This window comes from Boleophthalmus pectinirostris, unplaced genomic scaffold (genome assembly GCF_026225935.1).
Source record: "Boleophthalmus pectinirostris isolate CB_2022bp ecotype Guang Dong unplaced genomic scaffold, ASM2622593v1 HiC_scaffold_5, whole genome shotgun sequence".
In the NCBI taxonomy this organism is placed as follows: domain Eukaryota; kingdom Metazoa; phylum Chordata; class Actinopteri; order Gobiiformes; family Gobiidae; genus Boleophthalmus; species Boleophthalmus pectinirostris.
In genome coordinates this window covers 37612456-37636838 of record NW_026571404.1, presented here as the reverse complement: position 1 = coordinate 37636838, position 24383 = coordinate 37612456, and the positions used below count along the sequence as shown (strand labels likewise).

General features: G+C 40.2%; 1 protein-coding gene across 1 annotated transcript in view; it reads right to left on the bottom strand.

The window, feature by feature from the left end:
* The window catches only part of LOC110168528 (sodium/potassium/calcium exchanger 3-like), a 135906-nt gene that overhangs the window by 26695 nt on the left and 84828 nt on the right, over positions 1-24383 (bottom strand). The window contains exons 6-14 of the mRNA XM_055162462.1: positions 18159-18235; positions 13606-13680; positions 13400-13484; positions 12606-12709; positions 7082-7156; positions 5294-5319; positions 5163-5216; positions 2237-2361; positions 96-256 (exon numbers count right to left, since the gene is read on the bottom strand). Of these exons, the coding sequence (XP_055018437.1) occupies positions 96-256; positions 2237-2361; positions 5163-5216; positions 5294-5319; positions 7082-7156; positions 12606-12709; positions 13400-13484; positions 13606-13680; positions 18159-18235 (782 nt within the window). The remainder of the gene's footprint in view (positions 1-95; positions 257-2236; positions 2362-5162; positions 5217-5293; positions 5320-7081; positions 7157-12605; positions 12710-13399; positions 13485-13605; positions 13681-18158; positions 18236-24383) is intronic.

Here is a 24383-nt window from a genome sequence, read left to right as displayed (position 1 = left end):
CCAGTCCTGGTCTAGTCAAGGTTCAGTCCTGGTTCAGTCCTGGTCCGGACCTGGTCTAGTCCTGGTCCAGTCCTGGTCCGGTCCTGGTCCAGTACCTCGTTGATGAGCATGCGTGAGGCCATAGTGAGTCTGGTCCTGGGGCTGAAGTGGCTGGTGATCATGATCCTCATCCCGGCCTCGGAGAAGGAGAGCTGGTGTGGATAGGCGCTGAGCAGCTCGTCCACCATCAGCACAGACGTCTTCCTCTGGTGATTCGCTGGAAGAGACAGTCACAGACATCAGAACCACTCAACCATTTTACCCCAAGGATCTGATCTAAATGTGTCCTGCCCCAGTACAGGTGTATGCTGCCTTCACGCTCTGTGGTAATTATCGTAAACACCAAAAACCAACATCAAAACTGCACGTGAACACACACTTATATTGTAATTTGAACAGGAAAGTTGGAAAACACTGGAGAACTGTCGAGATGAGATAAACTTTGACCTTTCAACATGTCAGAGAGCAGCAAAAGTGTTGTGGTGAGCACTGAGTAACAGGTCGGGGCTCACCATGTCTCCAGGGTTCCCGCTCTTTATCACTGACTGAATTTCAAAACTTTTCCATGACTTTTTCATGAAACTAAAGTGAATTTTCCATGACTTTACAGCACATATATGTGTAGAATTGATCAGACTTTTAGGGCTAAATCTGAAATGTGAACTCTTTCCACTCACCTTATGGTTTGGGATTATAGTTTTTAACATTCAAAATCCTGTCAGTGCATTTATTGTCATCTTTTTTAAACAAAAGGTGCAGACGTTCAGAAATAATCAGAACAGCCTCATGAGAACTTAACAGAACGACGGAGCTGCTTGAAAGAGACACTCAAATTCTGGACTTGAATGAATGAATGAATGAAAAAATTACTTTTCCACTCATAAAAAAACTGCAAAGGATCATCTTTCCCAAACCATGTGAAGGCATCAATGTTGTATAAGCAGTTCTTGACGTCAAACTGAAGTCTGCTGTGTACTGTCCACATTTAAAAAGTACTAAAATACTAGTCGCATCGCAAAAGTACTAATACTTTGCGACATTCCCTGAGGGTGTGATGCTAAATTCAAGCAGTCATTGAAGTTAAATACTTTGGCCTCATTCTAGATGAAAATTTAAAATTTACCAGTCACACAAAATACTTGGTGAAGAAGATTAAGACTAGTCTCAGTTGCTTTTGTTTCATACATAAAGATCTATCGCTCCACACCTCTAAACTATTCATGAACACAATGATCTTCTCTCATCTGTCTTATTGTATCACCTCATGGTCCCAGGCTCCTCAACTCCACTGAAACCACTTTGATCATTTTACAAACTGACCCTTAAGATCCTTGACAAAAAGCCCAAACACTGGCACCACTGTGACATTACAAAAGAAACATCAACTTTTTAACTTTGAAAACTTTATCAATTTTAATAATCTTAAATTATTTTTGAAGTGTCTTAACTGGGATACACCACTGCACTCAGAATTTGCCAGGACCATAAAATGTTCACACAGAGCGAACACAAGAGGAGCTACTCGTGGTGATTGTGTTGTTCCTCTGTACAGGACGACTCTGGGTCAGTCCTCGTTCTCTTTTAAAGGCACCAGTCTGTGGAAAGATTCACCAGCTCATTTAAAATTGAAAACCAACAACAACAAATTTAAAAGGAAATTAAAATTATTGTATGTTTCCAATCAAAACTGCATCCAGTGAAAATGTTCTGTATATATTTTATCTGTATGTAATTTATGTGTCTTGTATTCTCTGTTTTTATGTGTGTAGTTTATATTTTTATATGGACAGGTGTTGAAAAATCGCACTTGTGCTAAAACACTCAAAGCAATGCATCTGGCTTGTCTAATGCGATTGTGATGTCCTTAATAAACATAAATAAATAAATAAAAACTGTAGGCACTGCTCTGTCTGAGGCTGATTTGTGCTAAAAATGTGTTGTTTAAATCCATTTTGTATTTCTTCTGAATTGTCAAAACTGTCTTAAAACTTTTTTGGCAGTGTTTTGTAATGTGTGCACTGGGTCTCCATGGTAACTGGTGAACATTCCACAAATACACATACATGTAGAACACCCCCAGCATGATGTCACTGTTAGGGAAGTTAGGGACAAATGGTTTAATGCACCTTTCCCTCTTGGTGACATATTTGAGTGTAAATGAAGCTCAGTGAGGTCAGTGTAAGATTTGCCCTCTGACCTTTCTTGAGCAGTACAGCTGTGGCCTCTCCGTCCTCCTGCTCCGTGTTATTGGCCGCTCCGTTTCTCAGAGCTGATGAGTTCTTTTTCCTCCGCTCCAAAAACCGAACCACGTAGGAATTACATCTGGAAAATACAAGAGTCAAATATAAACTAAATATCAAACCAAACAAAGCGCGTATGACAGGTTTTCATGATTTTTTTAGAAGGACTTGGTTTGGTGGAGTAGTACCTGTGCTCAAATATTAAGTATTTGCTTTTACATCAGTTTGAGTAAAAAATCTTGCAAAGAAAAGTTTTATAGATTGTAGATTTTGAATTTTAAATACAGCTGAATTTCACACTTTGAATTTTTTAACTTTAAAAAAAGATTATGTTTATTCTGAATTTGAGTTGTTGAACTTTTAAGTAGACTTTTTCAATAGGTTTCAAATGCAGAATGAAAATTTCACCTTTTAAATATTCAGAACATATATTTTCAAGCCCTTCAATTCAACAGTCAAAATTCAGAGTGTAAAATTCTCAGTGAAAAATTTCACAGTAAAGATCCAAGACGCCAAGACAGAAACAGCGATACTGTGAGTGAGGAGGACAGAGGCTGTTTCCTATTGGCTGCTCTCATCTGTGGGCGGAGTTTACACTTAATAAGGAATAAAAGAGATGAGGTTTTGATGAGGCGAATTCTGACCAATCAGATTGGTTCACGATAGGGATGGGCATTCGATGAAATTTTCTTAATCGATCATCGGAAGAATTAACGATCGATTATCGATTAATCATTAACGTTTTTATATTAAAATGATCATCATTATTATTACTATCTGCACTAATCTGCATAAATAAATTCAACATTATGACATATAAACCATAACCACTCTAGAGCCACATCAGCCCGTTTGACATTATAATGTGTTTAATTCAGTTTTGTTCAACTCTCACAGAAACAAAACTTAAAACTGCATCACTAATTTGCATAAATTAAGCGAAGATAAAACTACAGCTCTTGTGTCGCTGATGTGGTTCAACTTCTGTCAGATTAAAAGACATGACTCAGGTGAATACAGGTTAGTGTGACCAGATTTGTGTTTGTCAAAACCAGGACAGCGTACGGGGGGAGGGGGGCGGGGCCTCGTCATCCACATTGAGCGACTCTCACCTGGTAAAACTTTTTCCCACTGGACACAGAAACATATGTGCTGCTTTATACACTGTGCACATGGACTCACACTTGTCCCGAACACAACGGAAAGTGTGGAATTTCTTGTACAAGTCATCGTTAAATCCACATTTGTGTTTCAGTACGTTGCAGACTGACCCACTGTTTGTGTCTCGCTCCTTCTGATGCAGAGACACATGTACACACCTGTTTGGTCACACTACACACAGCAACCTACATTCAGTTTGTCGATTAAAATGAACGTAATCGATGAAATTCTTAATGATCAATTATCGATTAATCGATTAATCATGCCCATCCCTAGTTCACGACATCATTTCCTGCTTGTTACTAATGCCGGCCGTACACTGTGCGATATTTTTGGTCATGTCACTCAGCCCCATCTTAAACTGTACGACCAAATCGCAGGGTTTAAAAGTTCACAGCCACGAATCATGTTCTCACACTGTACGAACTGATGCTCGGACGTGACCTGCTGGCGCACACTGTACAATCACATAACGACCAGAGTTTTGTTCCCTGAAGTAGAAAACCACAAAGAAAACCACAAAGAAGAAAACCACAGAATTAGAAAACCAGAGACACAATGCTGATCCAGTCAAAAAACAGACGCACTGCCTTGGCAATTTGTGCCATTCTCTGCGCAGACAAGCCCAAAAAGAAGAGCCAACGAATCTGGTCAAAGAAATGGCTGGACAGATGTGGGCAGACGTGGACAGACGTGGGCAGACGTGGACAGACGTGAGCAGACGTGGGCAGACGTGGACAGACGTGGGCAGTACAGGTTGTCAGTTTTTCAGAAGGAACTGGTGGTAAGTAGCATCAAGTTTTTCACCAAACTTGTGTTCTGTGTTGCTCCATTAGCTGCGCCTCCATGTCCTGTGTCCAAAACACTCGCCGGCGCCATCGTCCTCCACAACCTCATATCCTGCTTCTGCTTCTGTATCCGCACATGCTCAGTCTGACAGATTCTGGCAAATCGGCTCGTGGAACGACTTCAACAGAGTGAAACCCTCATAAGAGGCGAATGGATTTCAAACAAGTTTGATTTTCTTGTGACCTACGAATGCCGATCGGGAGCTGGTCGTGAGGTATTAATCGGTTCTTTACCCCATGTTTACTACACGAAACACGATGAAGCCAAAACTCGGCCTGATCCCCAAAATAGACGTGAGTGAAAAATCGGCTCAAAAAGGGTCAAAAATCGCACAGTGTACGCCCGTCTTAAGTTAGATCACTTTGGATCGATTGCTTCTGCCTTGGCACTTGGATCTTCCTGCTAATTTTTTCACTGCAAATTTTACACTGTGAATTTTGACTGTTGAATTTGAGGGCTTGAAAATATTTGTGCAGAATATTTAAGAGCTGCATTTTTTTATATTGAATTTTAAAAACTGAAAATGTACACTTAAATGTTCCAGTGACATTCAAATATGTTTTTTCAGAGTTAAAAAATTCAAAGTTTCAACGGCATTTAAAATTCAAAATGCGATGAAACACAGTATCTTCCATAAAAAATACAAAAAGTTTACACACAACAAATACATTTTTCTGCCAATTTCAGCCTTACATCAATAAAATAAAAGTGTTATAATTCATGTATTAGTCTAATCAGAATTAACTACCTTCTTATCTTCACCAACATTGAGAAATTAGACAAAACTAGGCAGGATGTGAAATGTGAAATGAGTGTTGTAAGCTGTCACGTGCACTTTAAACTAACTCTATGTAAATGTGTTTCCAGACTCACTTCATGATTAGAATGTAGACAAAGTACATGAGGATCAGCGTGAGGGCCTCCCACCTGAAATCACAGAGTTTAGATCAGAACACAGGTTTAACAGAGACGGACAGGAGCTTCACAGAGGAACATGAACTCACCAGACCACCTTCTCATCGTATATGAACTGTGGGAAAGAAGCAAAAACACAAAAACAGAACACACATTATTATGAGGCAATAACGGTTTCGACTTAGAAATACAGAATAGGCAAGGCTTCCCATTCCCCGCAGGGTTCAGTCGAGGATCACTGCCTCAATGACAATTAAAATGTTGAAGTCAATATTTTCAGAAAGAAGATGCACAAAATGACACAAAAATATGTTTTAAAGCAGACCTCGGCATCATTTTCAATGACAAAATAAACATATTGCATAATTTGACCTCATGCATGGATTAAAGCTGCATTACTTTTATTTTAGAGGTGCTTTCTAAATGACATTTTTTATAAGGCAACCTCACTTTTTCATTGTTTAGTCAGAGCATAAACTCTTATCAATGATACGAGCTCATCAAAACAATGCTGTTTACTGCTTTTTATAAAGAAATACAATTCATATTATGCAGAACTGAGTTAAGCATTTTGGCCTCATAATACTGTATTTTCAGGGCTCTTAGTCGCTCTGGATTATAAGACACACTGTCATTAAATGGTCTATTTTCTAACTTTTTTCACAAATAAACCGCACTGGACTTTAAAGGAAACCCAACAGTGTGATGGGTGAGTGGTTTTGTTTGTTTGTTCGTTCACGGTGACTCTGGGCTTTGTTCAGTTGTGGCGTGTAGGGAGGGTGTGTCTGGGACCAACGGATTGTCGGCGTGTTCACAGTGACTCAGTTGTTCACTTGTGTCTAGAAGTGGCACATTGCACTTGCTTTTTCGGTTTGTTCTTTCCTCGTCGGCGTGGAGTGATGAGTGTGTCTGTGGGTGTGTTTCGCTGTGCGGTCGCTGTCTGCTCCGTGTGTGTTTGTGTGTTCTGCAGGTGGTGCGGCTTTGTAGTTTACTGAAGTCGTGCTGGGACACCTGAGTGGATTTGTGTATGGGGCGCTCTGGGTTGTGGGGCGCACGGTCGTTTTTTGTTGCGGTTAGAGGCTTAAGAGTGCGTCTAATAGCCGGGAAAATACAGTATTTTCTGTTTTTGGTGTGGCCCCATGGAAAAAAATGTTGCCCACCCCTGATCTAAAGTCATGTAATGTATCGATTCACCTCAATTTTCATTAAAAATCAGAAACTCTGGTAGCAAGTTAAAGGAAATGTACATTTTATTTTATTTTTTAAAATTTGATAAGTTTTTTTTGCCCTAGTGCTGGTATTCGACAAGTAGCCAACAAATGTATTAAAGCAGCTTTTACATTTTAACAATAGAAAAAGTTTAAACATACAGCATGAATATAAAAAAAAACCAACAAAACATTAAATTCAGCACCATCACGACTTCATTTACTCAAAAGTATCAAAAGTATTTACTCAAAAAACCACTATGAGAGCAGAGATGGACAGGGTGTAGTACTTTAAATACTTTACCACTATGAGAGCAGAGATGGACAGTGAAGTACTTTAAATACTTTACCACTATGAGAGCAGAGATGGACAGTGAAGTACTTTAAATACTTTACCACTATGAGAGCAGAGATGGACAGGGTGTAGTACTTTAAATACTAGAGCAGAGATGGACAGTGTAGTACTTTAAATACTTTACCACTATGAGAGCAGAGATGGACAGTGTAGTACTTTAAATACTTTACCACTATGAGAGCAGAGATGGACAGGGTGTAGTACTTTAAATACTTTACCACTATGAGAGCAGAGATGGACAGGGTGTAGTACTTTAAATACTTTACCACTATGAGAGCAGAGATGGACAGGGTGTAGTACTTTAAATACTTTACCACTATGAGAGCAGAGATGGACAGGGTGTAGTAGGTGGAGTCTCGGAGCAGAGGCCAGCAGGACAAACGAATCGTCTGCAGAGACAAAAGAGACTCGGGTCAACAGGAGTGTGACGTGTGTGTGGACAGAGCTCGGACATGAGGAGCCTCAGGGGGGCAGCAGAGGGTCTAGTGCAAACTGTTGTTATGTCCTTAGTAGGGGTGTGTAAATATATCAAAATATTAATATATATCGTATTGTTTAATGTGATAATACAGTATTGATATCGGGGACTCCTGTATCGATATATTGCCAAGAGTATTTTTCGGTATATTCAGGGTTCCCACTTTGATAAAATTTCAAAACTTTTTTATGACTTTTTCATGATCTAAAGTGAATTTTCCTTGACTTACACAACTACATGTGTAGAATTGATCAAACTTTTAGGGCTAAATATGAAAATTATGAAGTTAACTCTTTCCACTCACCTTATGGTTTGGGATTCTAGTTTTGGAACGGTCAGTGCATTTATTGTCGTCTCTTTTAAACTAAAGGCAAAGACGTTCAGAAATAATCAGAACAGCCTCATGAGAACTTAACAGAACACTGGAGATGTGTGAAAGAGATACTCAAATTCCATGACTTTTACAAATCTTTCATTGGATTTACAAAATCCCATGACTTTTTCAGACCTGGAAAATGACTTCAATTTTCACAACTTTTCTAGGATTTCCATGACCATGAGAATCTTGTATAATTTACTAAAATATTTTGTTACACCACTACAGTTTAGTTGACAGAAACTTGTTTATGTGACATATTTGACATTTTCTTTGTTTTGATGATTAAAATGTTTGTGTTTCATATGAACTTTGTGCACAAGAAGTGATTTAACATAGACTTTAAGTGGCACAGTCATGTTTTAGCCTTTATTTTTTATTGAACCATATCAGACTGATTTGAAATATATCATATCAAATTGAAAGTGCACTGTATCGAGATATATATATATATATATCATACTGTGGCCTAATTATGTAGCGTATAAATTCCAAATAGGAAGTGATTATGGGTGCACGTCTGGCTCCATGGACTCTGGCTCCAATTCACCTTCTAAAAACAATGAAAAAACACTGCCTGTCTCTCTGTAACTGCAGCTGTCAGACTTGTCATTTTGGTCTAAAAATGTTCGCATTGATTTGATTTGTTTTTTTTTCCAGTTTGTGCCAAGACAGAAACAATAATCATACACATACAGCATAGACATTATAAACAACAGAAAAGCACATTTCAAAAGGTGTGGGAAGAAAAACGTATATTAACACACCCCTGTTCATGACATAGTTTCCAAAATTAAAAAAATTCAAAACTGATGTGGTTGCTTCTGTACATTGATGGCAAAACTTTACAAATATTTACATATAGTAAAATAAATGACATACTATGCATACTAAATACATTTTTTTTTTTTTTTTTTTTGTATTTTACTGCATTATTAAACTAATAATTAAGATAAAGAAGGCACAAAAGTTTATAATTTATGATCGTATTAAAATAAGCAAAATGAGAATGAAGAACGTAAGGATTTTAAAAATTTTTTTTCCATTTATGGTCGTATAAACTAATAATTACAGTGGCTGGCAAGTGCAAAACGCTTTTACATTTCACAAAACACAATTACAAGTTTGAAAACAAAATTAAAACACAATAATTTAATTAGATAAATCTAATAATTATAATTAAAATTTTAAATACACATTTACATTTTGAAAACAAATTCCAAGTTTCATAAAACACATTTGCAAATGAGCAAATGAATTTACAAAACACGAAACATTTGTACAAGCACCAAGAGAAATTTACCTGTGGCAAAAACACAAATACAAAACCCCCAAAACAGATGAACAAGAAAGTTCTTGGCGGAAAGGGAATGTCCTAAAAAGTGGAAATGACCAAAAAGTTAGTTTTGTTCAGTGTGTCACTAATGCGTCGTCGTTGTTTCCTTTAAGTTTTTATCTTTCTTCTCTTGATAGTTGTGGATAAATTCTTCATGGTAGAATGTTTATTCTTTGTGGACCTTGTTGGTTGAAGATTTGGTGATGGGGCAGATTTATGAAGCTTTTGGAAAATATGCCAGACATTTCCACAGATATTTTGCCATAGACACCATTAACTGGAAGTTACTTTACGCTACATCTGCTACATCATCAATTCTGGTCATTGTGAAAAATGTCTATGTACTTCAGGGCTTTGTATTTGAGTTTTTCCCACATGTTAATTAGTCTCAGCACTTGTACACATGTTTCATGTTTTGTAAATTTGTTTGCACATTTGCAAATGTCAAACTTAAATTTGTTTTTCAAACAAAAATGTCAAAGTGTTTAGAACTTGCCGGCCACTGTAAATAATAATGTTAACGCTCTACATAATCCTGGGGTTTATTTCGCTGTTTCATCCATACATTCTCTGGACTCTTTGACTGCTATGATACATGCAGTCAGAATTCCAAATGTGGAACTCGACTCCAAATTCGCCTCTATAATTCCCGGCCTCGATGAGCTTCATTTGACTGGAGCTGAACGCTGTCGCTTAGTCCACTTTTTTATACAGTCTGTGGTTCTTAGGCAACACATTTCACATTTACACATTTCGAGTGATAGTTGCTGATGTGATTTAGTTGTGTCTCTGCAAACTGAACAAAATGAAAACTAAAATGTGTATCTAGATCATCCAAATGTGAATACTGTATCGGGTCATGAAGTGCAGATGACGTAATCTCTCTCTCACTGTCCCTCTCTCTTGTTTGGGATTAAAAACACAGATTAAAGAAGGAGAGTAGATTTTGGCCCACACCAGATTATTTGGACTAAACTTCACCTGGTCGTATTATATCACTCGAGCTCAGGCTGGGATTAAGGACAAAAACACTGTATTTTTGAGCATTTTCCCAATACATTTAATGATATAGTCCTGGTTTAGTCTTGGTTCAATTCCACTTTAGTACGAGTTTATGTCTGAATATAGTCCTGGTCTAGTGCTGGTCTAGTCCTAGTTTGATATGGTTTAGTCCCTGGTTTAGTCCCTGGGTTACACCCTGATTTAGTCCTGGTCTAGTGCCAGTCTAGTCCTAGTTTATTCATAATTTAGTACTAGTTTAGTCTTGGTTTAATTCTGTCTTAGTCTCCGGTCTAGTTGTCGTCTAGTCCTGGTCTAATCCTGGTCTAGTACTGGCCTAGTCCTAGTTTAGCCATATTTTAGTAATAGTTTAGTCCTGGTTTAGTCCTTGGTTTAGCCCCTGGTCTTGTCCTGGTCTAGTTCTAGTCTAGTCCTAGTTTATTTTAGTCATCTTTTAACACTAGTTTAGTCCTGGTTTAATTCTGGTTTAGTCCTAGTTTAATGTGGTGTAGTCCTTGGTTTAGTCCCTGGTTTAGTCCTGGTCTAGTCCTGGTCTAGGCCTACTTTAGTCATATTTTAGTATTATATTTAGGTCATATATTTAGGTTTAATTCTGGTTTCATCCCAGTATAATCTGGTTTAGTTCCTGGTGTAGTTCCTGGTGTAGTCCCTGGTCTAGTACTGGTCTAGTACTGGTCTAGTACTGGTCTAGTACTGGTTTAGTACTGGTCTAGTACTGGTCTAGTTCTATTTTCATCATTTTATTTATTTAATCATTTCAGTCCTATGTTTAGATTTAATTCTGGTTTAGTGTTAGTTTATTCTGGTTTAGTCCCTGGTCTAGTCCTGGTCTAGTCCTATGTTAGTCATATTGTAGTACTATATTTAGGTACTATATCCATCCATCCATCCATTTTCGTCCGCTTATCCGGGGCCGGGTCGCGGGGGGAGCAGCCTAAGCAGGGACTCCCCAGACTTCCTTCACCCCAGACACGTCCTCCAGCTCCTCTGGGGGGACCCCGAGGCGTTCCCAGGCCAGTCGAGAGACATAGTCCCTCCAGCGTTCCTGGGTCTTCCCCGGGGCCTCCTCCCGGTGGGACATGCCCGGAACACCTCCCGAGGGAGGCGCCCAGGAGGCATCCGGAACAGATGCCCGAGCCACCTCAACTGGCTCCTCTCGACGTGGAGGAGCAGCGGCTCTACTCCGAGCTCCTCCCCGTGTGACTGAGCTCCTCACCCTATCTCTAAGGGAGCACCCAGCCACCCTGCGGAGGAAACTCATTTCGAGCGCTTGTATCCGCGATCTCGTCCTTTCGGTCACTACCCAGAGCTCATGACATAGTGAGAGTAGGAACGAAGACTGACCGGTAAATCGAGAGCTTCGCCTTTCGACTCAGTCCTCTTCACCACAACGGTCCGATACAGCGACCGCATCACTGCCGAAGCTACCGATCCGCCTGTCAATCTCACGTTCCGTCCTTCCCTCATCGTGAACAAGACCCCGAGATACTTGAACTCCTCACTTGAGGCAAAGACTCCCCACCCACCCGGAGAGGGCAAGCCACCTTTTTCCTTAGGTACTATATTTAGGTTTAATTCTGGTTTAGTCCCAGGATTAGTCCCTGGTTTAGTCCTAGTCTATTCTCGGTCTAGTCCTACGTTAGTCATATTTTAGTATTAGATTTAGGTAATATATTTAGGTTTAATTCTGGTTTAGTGCTAGTTTATTCTGGTTTAGTCCCTGTTGTAATCCATGGTTTAGTCCTGGTCTAGTCTTTAGTCATATTTTATTTAGGTATTATATTTAGGTTTAATTCTGGTTTAGTCCCAGTTTAATCTGGTTTAGCCCCTGTTTTAGTCTCTGGTGTGGTCCCAGGTTTAGTCCCTGGTTTAGTCCTGGTCTAGGCCTACTTTAGTCATATTTTAGTACTATATTTAGGTACTATATTTAGGTTTAATTCTAGTTTAGTTCTAGTTTATTCTGGTGTAGTCCCTGGTTTAGTCCCTGGTCTAGTTCTGGTCTAGTCCTACTTTAGTCATATTTTAGCACTATGTTTAGGCACTATATGTAGGTTTAAATCTGGTTTACTCCTAGATTAATCTGGTTTAGTCCCTGGTTTAGTCGATGGTTTAGTCCTGGTCTAGTTCTGGTCTAGCATTGGTCTAGTCCTATTTTAGTCATATTTTAGCACTCGTTTAGTCCTGTTTTCATTCCGGTTTACTCCTAGTTTAATGTGGTTTAGTCCCAGGTTTAGTCCCAGGTTTAGTCCCTGGTTTAGTCCCTGGTTTAGTCCTGGCCTAGTTCTGGTTTAGTCCTACTTTAGTACTATATCTAGGTACTATATTTTATTTTATTATATTTATATTTATATTCTGGTTTCGTCCCTGGTGAAATACTGGGTGTAGTCCCTGGTTTAGTCCCTGGTTTAGTTCTGGTCTAGTCCTGGTCTAGTCCTGGTTTAGTTCTAGTTTGGTTCTGGTTTATTTCCATATTTATCTGTAACTTTATAACTGCAAAATGACCAAGTGCAGACAGTTCTTGATCACATTAAAGAGTAAGTTTCTTTTATTTGTAATCATCTGTGAATTCTTTTGTGTAATATTTTGGTTGTGGTCAGGTTGTGTACCGCTGTGTGGACAGTGTTGTACCTGGACAGCGAAGATGCCGCAGGCTCCGATGATGACGAGGATGTTGAACACTGCAGATCCAACAATAGTCCCCACGCCCACGTCTCCTTTAGTGATGAACACCCCTGCACAGCACACACAGATAGACCTGCTGTAGTCCTGCTGTAGTCCTGATTTAGTCCTGCTGTAGTCCTGCTGTAGTCCTGCTGTAGTCCTGGTTTAGTCCTGCTGTAGTCTTGGTTAAGTCCTGGTTTAGTCCTTGTTTCATCTCTGGTTCAGTCCTGGCGTAGTCTCGGTTTAGTCCTAGTGTAGTCCTGGTTTAGTCCTGGTGTGGTCCTGATTTAGTGTCTGGTTTAGTCCTAATTTAGTCCCTAGTTTAGTTCTGGTTTAGACCCTGGTTCGGTCCTGGTTTAGTCCTGGTTTAGTCCTGGTGTAGTCTTGGTTTAGTCCTAGTTTAGTCCTGGTTTAGTCCCTGGTTTGGTCCTGGTTCAGTCCTGGTTTAGTCCTGGTTCAGTCCTGGTTTAGTCCTTGTTTCGTCTCTGTTTCAGTCCTGGTGTAGTGTTGTTTTAGTCTCTGGTTTAGTCCTAATTTAGTCCCTAGTTCGGTTCTAGTTCAGTCCTGGTGAAGTCTTGGTTTAGTCCTTGGTTCAGTCCTGGTGTAGTTCTGTTTTAGTTGTGGTTTAGTCCTGGTTTATTCCTGGTTTAGTCCCTGGTTTAGACCTAGTTCACTTCTGGTTTAGTTTAGTCCTGGTTTAGTCCTAGTTCAGTTCTGGTTTAGTCCTGGTTTAATTCTGGTTTTGGTCCAAAGCGTCTCACCGATGACAGACGTGAAGAGTTCTGGAGCTGAACTTCCTGCTGCCATGAAAGTCGCCCCAGCAACGTCCTCGCTCAGATGGAGACGCTGAGAGAGAAAAAGAGAAGCTAAAAAAGACTAAAACTAAAATCAAACTCATCAAAGTGTGTGAATATAATAATCTGTGTGAGTGTTGTGTCTGATACGTTTGCGTGTTCATGAGTCTCACCTCACAGATTTTCTCCAGCGACGGCACAAAGTAATCATCACACACCAGAGCCAGAGCGTAGAACATGTACACCGCCTGAACACACAACACAACACAACACAACACACAAGAGTCATTTTAACATGTACACCGCCTGAACACACAACACAACACAACACAACACACAAGAGTCATTTTAACATGTACACCGCCTGAACACACAACACAACACAACACACAAGAGTCATTTTAACATGTACACAAACAGTCAACACAAAACATCCGCATTCATTTGTTTATAGATTTAGAAAGTCTGGATTTCTGCCTGTGACATAACAATCCATGAAAAATATAGAATGAAGTGATTTGACTTCTGATTCTCAAGACAACATCATACATTCATGAGACGAGGTTGACTGAAGAAAAATACAACTGCAGGTTCTTGTTTTTTTGTTGTTTTTTTAGATGTGTCCAGTTCTAATGGTAAAAGCTCCTGGTAAAAAAATATTTTTGTATGGTGTGTGTCCTTTCAAAGGCCCATTATGTTGTATCATTATTTTTGAAAAGTACTTTTGGACACCTCAGCCTTGTCGCCATGGAATGTTCTGCACTATGGCATTAAACTTCTGCATCTCCAAGGAAACAAGCAGGTGGTGGCACCAGGCCAAAGTACTGGTCAGATCTGCAGACAGGCCAGGATATTTATTTTTGTGCAAACACATGTTTTAATTTTTTATTTTCTTTCCATTAAAATCTCATGTAATAAATTAAAGTGAATATATTTTTTGTACTGTAAATCTTTACAGGGAAAGTGACTCTACACAGACAAGCTGCAGACCAACCACTGAAAAGTTAGACTGAAGTTTTTTATGGTTTAGTCCTGCTTCAGTCCTGGTTTAGTCTCGGTTTAGTCTCGGGTTTAGGCAAAAGGGGCAGAGGTGAGCGGGCACAGAGGTGAGCGGGCACAAGAGCGGGTGAGCGGGCACAGAGGCAGAGGTGAGTGGGCACAGAGGTGAGCGGGCACAGAGGTGAGCGGGCACAGGTGAGCGGGCAGAGGTGAGCAGAGGTGAGCGGGCACAGAGGTGAGCGGGTACAGAGGTGAGAGGGTACAGAGGTGAGCGGGCACAGAGGTGAGCGGGCAGAGAGGTGAGAGGTGAGCAGAGGTGAGCGGGCAGAGAGGTGAGCGGGCACAGAGGTGAGCGGGCACAGAGGTGAGCGGGCACAGAGGCAGAGGTGAGCGGGCAGAGAGAGGTGAGCGGGCACAAGAGGTGAGCGGGCACAGAGGTGAGAGGGTGAGCGGGCACAGAGGTGAGCGGGCAGAGGAGGGTGAGCAGGGTGAGAGGGACAGAGGTGAGCAGAGGTGAGCGGGCAGAGAGGTGAGCAGGGTGAGCGGTACAGAGGTGAGCGGGCATGAGCGGGCACAGAGGTGAGCGGGCAGAGAGGTGAGCGGGCACAGAGGTGAGCGGGCACAGAGGTGAGCGGGTACAGAGGTGAGCGGGCACAGAGGAGCGGGCAGAGAGGTGAGCGGGCAGAGGTGAGCACAGAGGCAGGGTGAGCGGGCACAGAGGTGAGCGGGCAGAGAGGTGAGCGGGCACAGAGGTGAGCGGGCATAGAGTGAGCGGGCACAGAGGTGAGCGGCAGAGGGCAGAGGTGAGCGGGCCTGAGCAGAGGTGAGCAGAGCGGGTGACAGAGAGTGAGAGGAGCAGAGGTGACAGAGAGAGGTGAGCGGGTAGAGGTGAGCGGGCACAGAGGTGAGCGGGCACAGAGGGAGCGGGCAAGAGGAGCGGGCACATGAGCACAGAGGTGAGCGGCAGAGGTGACAGAGGTGAGTGAGCGGGCAGAGAGGTGAGCGGGCACAGAGGTGAGCGGGTAGAACAGAGGTGATGAGCGGGCAGAGAGGTGAGCGGGCACAGAGGTGAGGAGTGAGCGGCACAGAGGTGAGCGGGCAGAGAGGTGACGGGCACAGAGTCACAGAGGTGAGCGGGCACAGAGGTGAGGTGAGCGGGCACAGAGGTGAGCGGGCAGAGAGGTGAGCGGGCACAGAGGTGAGCGGGCACAGAGGTGAGCGGGCAGAGAGGCAGAGGTCATATAAAGGTCCAGAGGGAAAATGCTTTAGTGATGTTTTAGGCCAAACATCTGGCGCCTGGAGGATTAAATAACACTAACACTAAAATCTCGGCCATTCAGCTAATATCTGTGTCTGGATCTGAGTTTATTTGGACAAACATCAGACCATTTTTTGTTTTAACTCCATATTTAAAATCTAATGTCTGATTAAAGAGGAACTAACCTTTCTGGTACCTGCTGGTAGCTCTGGTACCAGGCAGTAACAGATGTTCTGATATTGCCTGAGATGTTCCACATTATGGCAATAAACTCGTAAAACTTTCATTTAATTAATTCCCTCTACTTAGTTGTAAATGTTAAAAAACTCTTAAAAAATTTTAATGAACGATTTAACAATAAAAATCGAGCAGCTCGCAACAGTGAAATGAGGAGGTGAGGCAATTTTTTTTCTGTATACTGTCTACATTTTAGATACACACAGAAGACATCAAATATGCAAGATATATGGAAATACAAAAAAATACACAACTAAATATTTTTCGACAATAGAAAGGTGGCTACTTTTTCTTTCCTCCATAACTCCATACATTTTACTTCATATATTTGGTGTCTTCTGTATGTATACAAAATGTAGAAAGTAGGGACGGGCATTCAATTAAATTTTCTTAATCGATCGTTGAGAGAATTAACGATAGGTTTTTCATTAATCATTAACGTTTTTATATTAAAATGATCATTATTATTACTATCTGCACTACTAATCTGCATAAATAAATTCAACTTTACGACATATAAAAATCACCACTCTAGAGCCACATCAGCTCGTTTGACATTATAATGTGTTTAATGCAGATTTGCGCAACTCTCACAGAAACCAAACTTACAACCTCATGGGTCATTTGCATAAACTAAGCGAAGGAAAAAACACTTGTGCGCTGATGCCGTTCAACTGTTGGACTGAAAGACCCGACTCAGTGGAATATAGCGCACAGCAACCTACATTCGGTTTGTCGATTAAAATGAACGTAATCGACGAAATTCTTGATGATCAATTATCGATTAATCGACTAAACATGCCCATCCCTAGTAGAAAGTAATAAAAAGAAAAAAAATGTATTCATAGTCTCTGTGATATAATAATCTTAATCACAACAAATTAAACTATAAACACAAATAAAAATAATAATATTCAACAAAAATTACAATGAAAGATGAAACCACACTGACAAAAAATGATACAAAATATAACAATAAATAAACTATGAATTTAGGTGTCTGCAAAAATATTGATTATGACACATATCACCATATCATGATAAGATCGTATCGTGAGCCATGTACCATGTATCGTATCAAATCGTGAGGGACACTGTGATTCCAGCTCTAAATGAACGAGTGGGTAAAGCTGCTCGATTATAAAAAAAAAAAAATTCTCACAATGCTGAAATCACGATTATTCAAACGATATTTTTTTAGTTACACGATGCATTTATTCAGCATTTCTCTCAACCCCCCCCCCCCCCCCCACTTTGTTATTGATAATTTATGCAGAACTTTCAAATTGCAGTTTTGCGATGTGTAAAACATAAAATATACTTTGAACATGAAATAAGACAGAAAAACATAAATGTATCCAAAATAAACTGCATTTCCAGCTGTTCTACAATCTCTATATTAAAAAAAAAAAAAATATATATATATATATATATATATATATATATATATATATATATATATATATATATATATTTAATAAAAATAAATAAATATACTTATTTAATATTCTTATTTATTAGGGGTGTAACAATATTCAAGTCTCACGATACAGTATGAACCTCACAATACGATATTTATTGCAATGTCATGGGAAAGCTCACGATTAGGGATGTAACAATCCAATCCAAATCTCGGTATGATATTTTCATGATCTACATCTCACGGTACGATGTTTATTGCGGTGTGGAAGTTGACAAAACTGTGAATATGCTACTTTTTCCTCTTAAAAATCCTTGACAAGACTTAATCCAAAGAACTAAGACTCAAAAGTGTTAGATCTGTTATTTCTTCTTGTAGTCTACACTGAAATGGAGCAAAGGATCATGGTCTATGTAGTTCCCTCTGTCTTTTTTTAGCTGTTGCTGCACCATAACTTTTAATTTAAGCAAAGAGACTTGTAATTCTATACATTGTGATGGTCCACGATATTATTGTGAGAACTTTGACGATACAATATCACAATATTTCGGTTATTGTTACACCCCTATTATTAATATAAAAAAATATTCCAAAATAAACTTTGTTCCTCGCAAAACTCCAGTCATCGTGGCCCGGTCCTCACTTTCACCAGCACGTTATTTCAACTCAGTTATATAAGTTTGGAGATTATTTGACACAAATCTAAATCATGATCAAAATTCAGTTAATTGCACAGATTTACAAGTGGGCGTGTCCAAACTTTTGACTGGTAGTACATATTGTGGTTTACGATGAAAAAAACTGTTACTCACACAGAGCACGTGCAGCCCCACCGCTCCCTCCATCCTCTCGGAGTTGGTGAAGTAGTCTCTGGGGAACTCATGGATCGCTGTGAACACAACACAAGCAGTCAACATGTACAGTTTGACCCCACTCACGGTAAGAACGCAGGTTTTTCAAGGGACTGTTGAGCAAATAAAACACTGGTAATTGAACAGACGTGCATTTGAAATCTCTCTACCTCATATTTCCCATGTATCTGTGTAAAATGTGTCCTGTCCCAGTACAGATGTATTGTATAAGAGGCTCCTGAAGCCAAAATAAGTCGCTGTGGACTGTCTGCATCTAATCCTGGACTCTGAAACTTGGGAAAGTGCTTATAAACTCGTCCTGGTGAATAATTATGATACTTTGAATACATAAGGTAAGTGAAGAATTACTTTTTTTCTGTCCATTGTGTTTTATAGAGGAGTCAAACAGGGTCATTTACAGAATAGACATTACTGAGACCAGAGAACCTTCACTTTTACCTTAATGGAGACAAATAGAGGAACAGCAGTAAAATAAATAAATATTTGTTATCTGCTTTCTGGAAGTTGTGAAAAGTACTTATAAACTCATTATGGTGAGTACCGTACTTTTTGGACTAATAAGTCACACTTTTTTTCATGGTTTGGGTGGTTCTTGCGTTCGTGCGACTTATGTATTAAAATTTTCACAGTGAAGCCACAAGAGGGCGCTCTAGGTTTGTGTGTGAGTATCTGCTGCTCCTGTTCCTCCTGTACCACTGTCACTTCACTCTACTGCACATGTCTCCTGCAGAAAGAGCCTCTGTTCTGTCTGTATCATGTCAGTCGATCGCATCATTACTTTTGTACCACTGAACAATTTAACATTTAAACAAACTTATAAAGACGACTGAGACGACCCTTTACCATCTGCAGCTATTTATATGTGTGCAGTGAAAGTCCAGTGACATTCACACTGAAGTGAGTCACCGATCAGAGCCGGACACTTCACAGAGAAACAGGGAGAGGGACGAGAGGAGAGAGGAGAGAGGACAGAGAGAGAGAGAGAGAGAGACAGAGGAGAGAGGAGAGAGGACAGAGGAGGAGGAAGAGGACAGAGGAGGGAGGAGGGAGGGGGAGAGGTGTGGGCGCACAAAAGGTGTGGGTGACAGATAGACAGAGATGGAGAGATAGAGGGAGAGAGGTAGGACAGAGAGAAGGAGGTGCAGGAAGGTCACTACTGCACAGTAACTAATATCACATCTTTCAAAGTATACTTTTATTTCATTACAATTTTGAAAAGAAATATTCAAACACAAATTCTACCAATGTTGAGGCCCAGCATCAATGATAATAATAATAATGCATTAGTCTAATACAGAGATTTTACAGACACACTGCAAAAAAGCTTGGATAAAACTTAAGATGTATCAGAAAATGATTTAAAAGTAGTGACATGATCCATCCATGCAGCAAGATCATTTTACTGGACAAGTTATTATAAAATAAACAACCTCTAGACTAGGGCTGGGTATCATTCAGAAGTTGCCGATACGATACAAACCTCGACACATACACCACGATACGATACATACCTCACTAGAGAAGCCACAATACGATACATATCATGATACAGTGAGCTTTTGATTTGATACGATTCAATATGATATATTTCAAATCGATTTGATACAGTTCAATAAAAAATAAAGTTTAATTCATGTCTGTGATACTAAAAATCTTTGTTAAACCACTTCTTGTGCAAAGTTCATATGAAACACAAACATTTTAATCATCAAAACTGTAAAAATGTCAAATGTGTCGCATAAATGAGTTTTCTTCCTCTGAACAAACAACAAAACTCTTAGCCAGTCTGGCGCCACCTAGTGCCTCAACTCAATTTCATTTCTCTCCAGTGACTAGGTCAGGAATCAGAATACATTAGACAGTTCGCAAAAACCCCGGAAGTGTGAGTTCGGGCACCAGCCAATCAGTGAAGAGTCATATATTCAGTGTTGGCAATGATTCCTGAGATCGAGGATTTAAAGCCGGAACAAAGAGAATGTTTGGGGAATTTTATCAAGGGGAAAGACGTTATTGTCCTTCTTCCTAGAGGATTTGGGAAAAGCTTAATATACCAGTTAACCCCTTTAGTGGTGCATTACATACATCACAAACAAATGGCAGCGATTGGTTAAATGATAAAAATGACCTGCCTACCATTCTAACAGTGTGAGGTCAGACCGTTTGTACGAAGTGAAATGAAGTGAAACCGGCTGATGAATCAGGCAACAAAACTGTAGCTGTAACAAAATAATTTAGTAAAATAGAACAAAAATACTCTTGGCCATATATCAATATAGCAGCCCATGATATTGATACTGTATCATCACATTAAACGATACGATATATCAGTATTTCAATATTTTTGCACACCTCTGCGATAATACATCTAAAAACAAGACAAATAACCAGATATAAGTTATATAATCTTGGCCAGATCAGAGACATTTATTTGCAGTGTACAAAGTCACTCTGCCCACTTTACTCAACACACACCCCGACTTCCACCTCTTCAACCTGTTGCCTTCTGGCAGGCGCTTCACGTCCACACCAGCCAAAACAAATAGATTTAGGGACAGCTTCTTTCCCAAAGCTGTCACCATATTAAACTCAACTTCACTGAGAACTGTTCATCTGCACTGTCAATGTCAGTGCTGTAATGCTGCTAGCCACTTTAGTCACTTTATTCTGTTTCACTGGTGTGTCTGTGTGTGTACCCTGGTGAGTTTTGCACAAGTTTGATTGTATATGTGTAGTAGTTAGTAGTTGATAGTAGTTTTAGTTTGATGCACTCTGAAGGAGCAGCTCTCATTTCATTACACTGTGTAGAATGTAAACAAAGGCTTTCTCTTCTACAGTTTGGGGCATTCTTCACTCACTCCACACTCGGTGTTATAAACTACTAGTAGCCACATCTGTCCTGGGGCAGACTGACAGAAACGAGGCTGCCAATCTGCACCATTGGCTCCTCTAAACACCACCAACACAGTCACACACACAGAGGCTCAGGGATTTGCAAAAGACTCCAGACAGTTTGGCCAGTTTACAGTAATTAAAATCAGAGCTATTCTGCAAAACAGACTTTTACAGTAGTGTCCCTCATCATTTACTCACCCGCTGCATTTGGAGTGATTCGTGGAGTGATTCGTTTGAGTAATCTTTAATCACTTATTTCCAAGCCACTGTTCTGTATTCACTTTGTTCTCCAGTCTATTATATTTTTGACTGGTGATATACGTAGGATTCAACAGCGTTGCTTTGTCATTTTGGTACAAATGAAAAAAAAAAAAAGCTCTGCTCTAGTGTGATGTGCAGATATCCACAGGAGGGGTCCACAGCATGCAGCGCTTAGATGAAGTCAGCGCACTTGTTTCTGTTATTAAATCGTTTTAGATGAATATTGTGATTTAAAATGTCTAAATTATAACAGAATGATCCACGGGTTTCATAGATTATAACTATAGAGCACACACAAGCACAATAGGCTCTATTCACGCTCTCTTCACAAACCAGGAAGACCAGGGGTGTAGTGGGCGTGGTACACGGACGTACACTGTACACCAGTTTTTATTTCGTGTGAGAAGAACTAAAATATACATTGAGTAATAACCCTAACCCTAATCATATGTTTAATGTAGCTTTGTGCACATTTTTTTTTTTACATTTTACAGAAACAAAACTTAAAACCACATGGCTCATTTGCATAAACTATAAGCGCTGAAAAAAGAGCTCCCTCTGATGCACTGATGCAGTTCAGCTTCTGTTGGACTAAGTCTGCAGGTCGTACACATAGACCGTAGATGTGAATGGACATATATTCTCTGTAGCATTTCACTGATTTCATAAATGTCAGCGCAGAACTAAACTTCATCCTTTACTCCATGTGGCTCCTGATTACAGTAGCCGTAATTTTCTGACAATCCATCAAGAGGTGCGGCTTTGTAGTTTACCAAAGTCGTACTAAAACATTTTGACAGATTTTTGAGTGCCGTGTACCATATAAAATCAGTTTGAGGTCAGTAAGAACAACCAGAATTAATACATAATGCACCGGATTATAAGGCACACTGTCGATTTTTGAGAAAATTAAAGGATTTTAAGAGCGCCTTTATAATCCGAAAATATAGTAATTATTATTATTTCTTTATTTATTTTAAGTGATTTCGGGCGCTGGGATCCAGAGCTTGGTCTTGGGGCTGGGGAAAGAGTTCGATGCCAGTCTCAGGTGCTTCTCTGTGGCAATCGGGTGTGATCCTTGATGTGGGATGGCAGTGGTCTCCCGTGGGTCTCGTGCTGGTTCCGGTGTGGATGGTTCCGAGGTTATTTGGCCGGAGCCAGTTCTGAACTCTCTACGTGATTATTCTTCAGCATTGATGCACGTTGGGATAGGTCAGTGCTTCTCAATTATTTTCTGTCATGCCCCCCCTAGGAAGAATAAAACATCTCGCGCCCCCCCGCGTGACTATAAATAGTATCATTTGTCTATAAAATTGTTATAAGTACACCTCTGCGTAACACTGCCACCTTATATGATGCCAACAACGCTCGCTGGTTTACTGAAGTAGCAGTCACAAAGCGGGATGATTGTCGGCAATATTCGGCACGTTTTCGCTGAAAAAACTCAAGCGGCTTATCAGAGTGACTGGGGTGTAATGTATTTAAGTGACGCCTTAATTTATTGGGCTTCATGCTGTCGGCTGCCAACATTTTTAGACACAGTAACACACCGGTCTTTCCTCGTCTCCCACCGTAGTCACAGTGAAGCCAAGCGCTACATACGCTTCGTCATATTTCCTCGTCTTAGCTTTCGGGAGATTTTCGTTTGTCTCTTTATCTCCGTCTCTCATACTCAAACTCTGTGCTGTGTGCAAAGCGCGCATGCTCAGTGCAAACAAAACTCCTACACCACCGAGCGAATGCTCCCTGCGCACACTCTGCCAATGAGAGCGCCACTGCCCCCTAATGTAGTGGAAGTGCAATTGCACTTTATTCTAGGACAGTAAAAAAAAATAAAAAAAATAAAAAAGCATGTTCCCCGAGGTCAAACGCGCCCCCCTTGACGGAGCCTGGGGGGGCGCGCCCCACTATTTGAGAAGCACTGGGATAGGTGAACATTTTTGATACGGGTTTTGGTATTGATGATCACCTGGGTATCAATTTACCATGTGTCACTCTGTACTCACTTATATTTTGTGGTAGTGTTTGTATCGTTAGTTTTCTGTTTTGCTTTTTTGCTTTTTTTTTTTGTGTGTGTCTTGTATTTGTCACTATATGTCATAAAACTTCAAAAAATTAATTTAAAAAAGGAAAAAGAAAGAATACTTATGGTTCATATCTCTGTAATTACTGGGCCTATCCACATAAAACAAAAACTGATATACATTTTGAAGTCTTCCTACATCCTTCTGTTTGAAAGGATGTACAGAAAGAAGTAGAAGAAGTACATTTGTAAAAGGAGAAACGAGTAAAGTTTCCTCATGAATCACCATGACAACAGTACAGCTTAAGTCCATCCTCTATGGTCTGCATCTCTCTCTCTCTCTTATCTCCCCCTCTCTCTCTTTCCCTCTCCTCCCCCTGCCCCCACTATGTCTTCACTCTTCCAGTCTCCCTCTCTCTGTCTCTTTCTCTTCTCCCTCTCTCCGTCTCTCTCTTTAATCCCGAGTCATGACCTATGGCCTGGATCTGTGAGGAACACTGGGTCAGAGGACTCGAGGATTTCTCTTTCTCTCTCTCTCCTTCTCTCGGTTTCTCCTTCCCCCGTTCCCTAATTAATCATGTTTTAATCGTCATGGAGCTTCATCGAGTCATATCTAATCATCTCTCAAATGATATGGATGTGGTTTTTAATAAAGAGCTGTGCAGCCGATGCTCTGGAAAGGAAAGCACGTGGGTCAAAACAGAGATCAGAATAGATTTTTGTGTTGAATTGTGATTATTTATTTTAAAGCAACAAAAAAAATCCTAAAATACAAGCATGTTTTTTCTCAGTTTGGATGTTTATCGCACTGAACAGAAGGAGAACAATCCAAATTCATGTTTTGTCTTTTGAATTTCCATTGATTCGTGAAAGTGACGTGCCTTCTCCAGAAAAGAACAAACTGAACCTCCCTCTAGTCTTTAAGAGAACTGAATATTGAAAGTCATTTTGAGTAGTTTAAGATAAAATAAAATAGAAAATGTTGACTG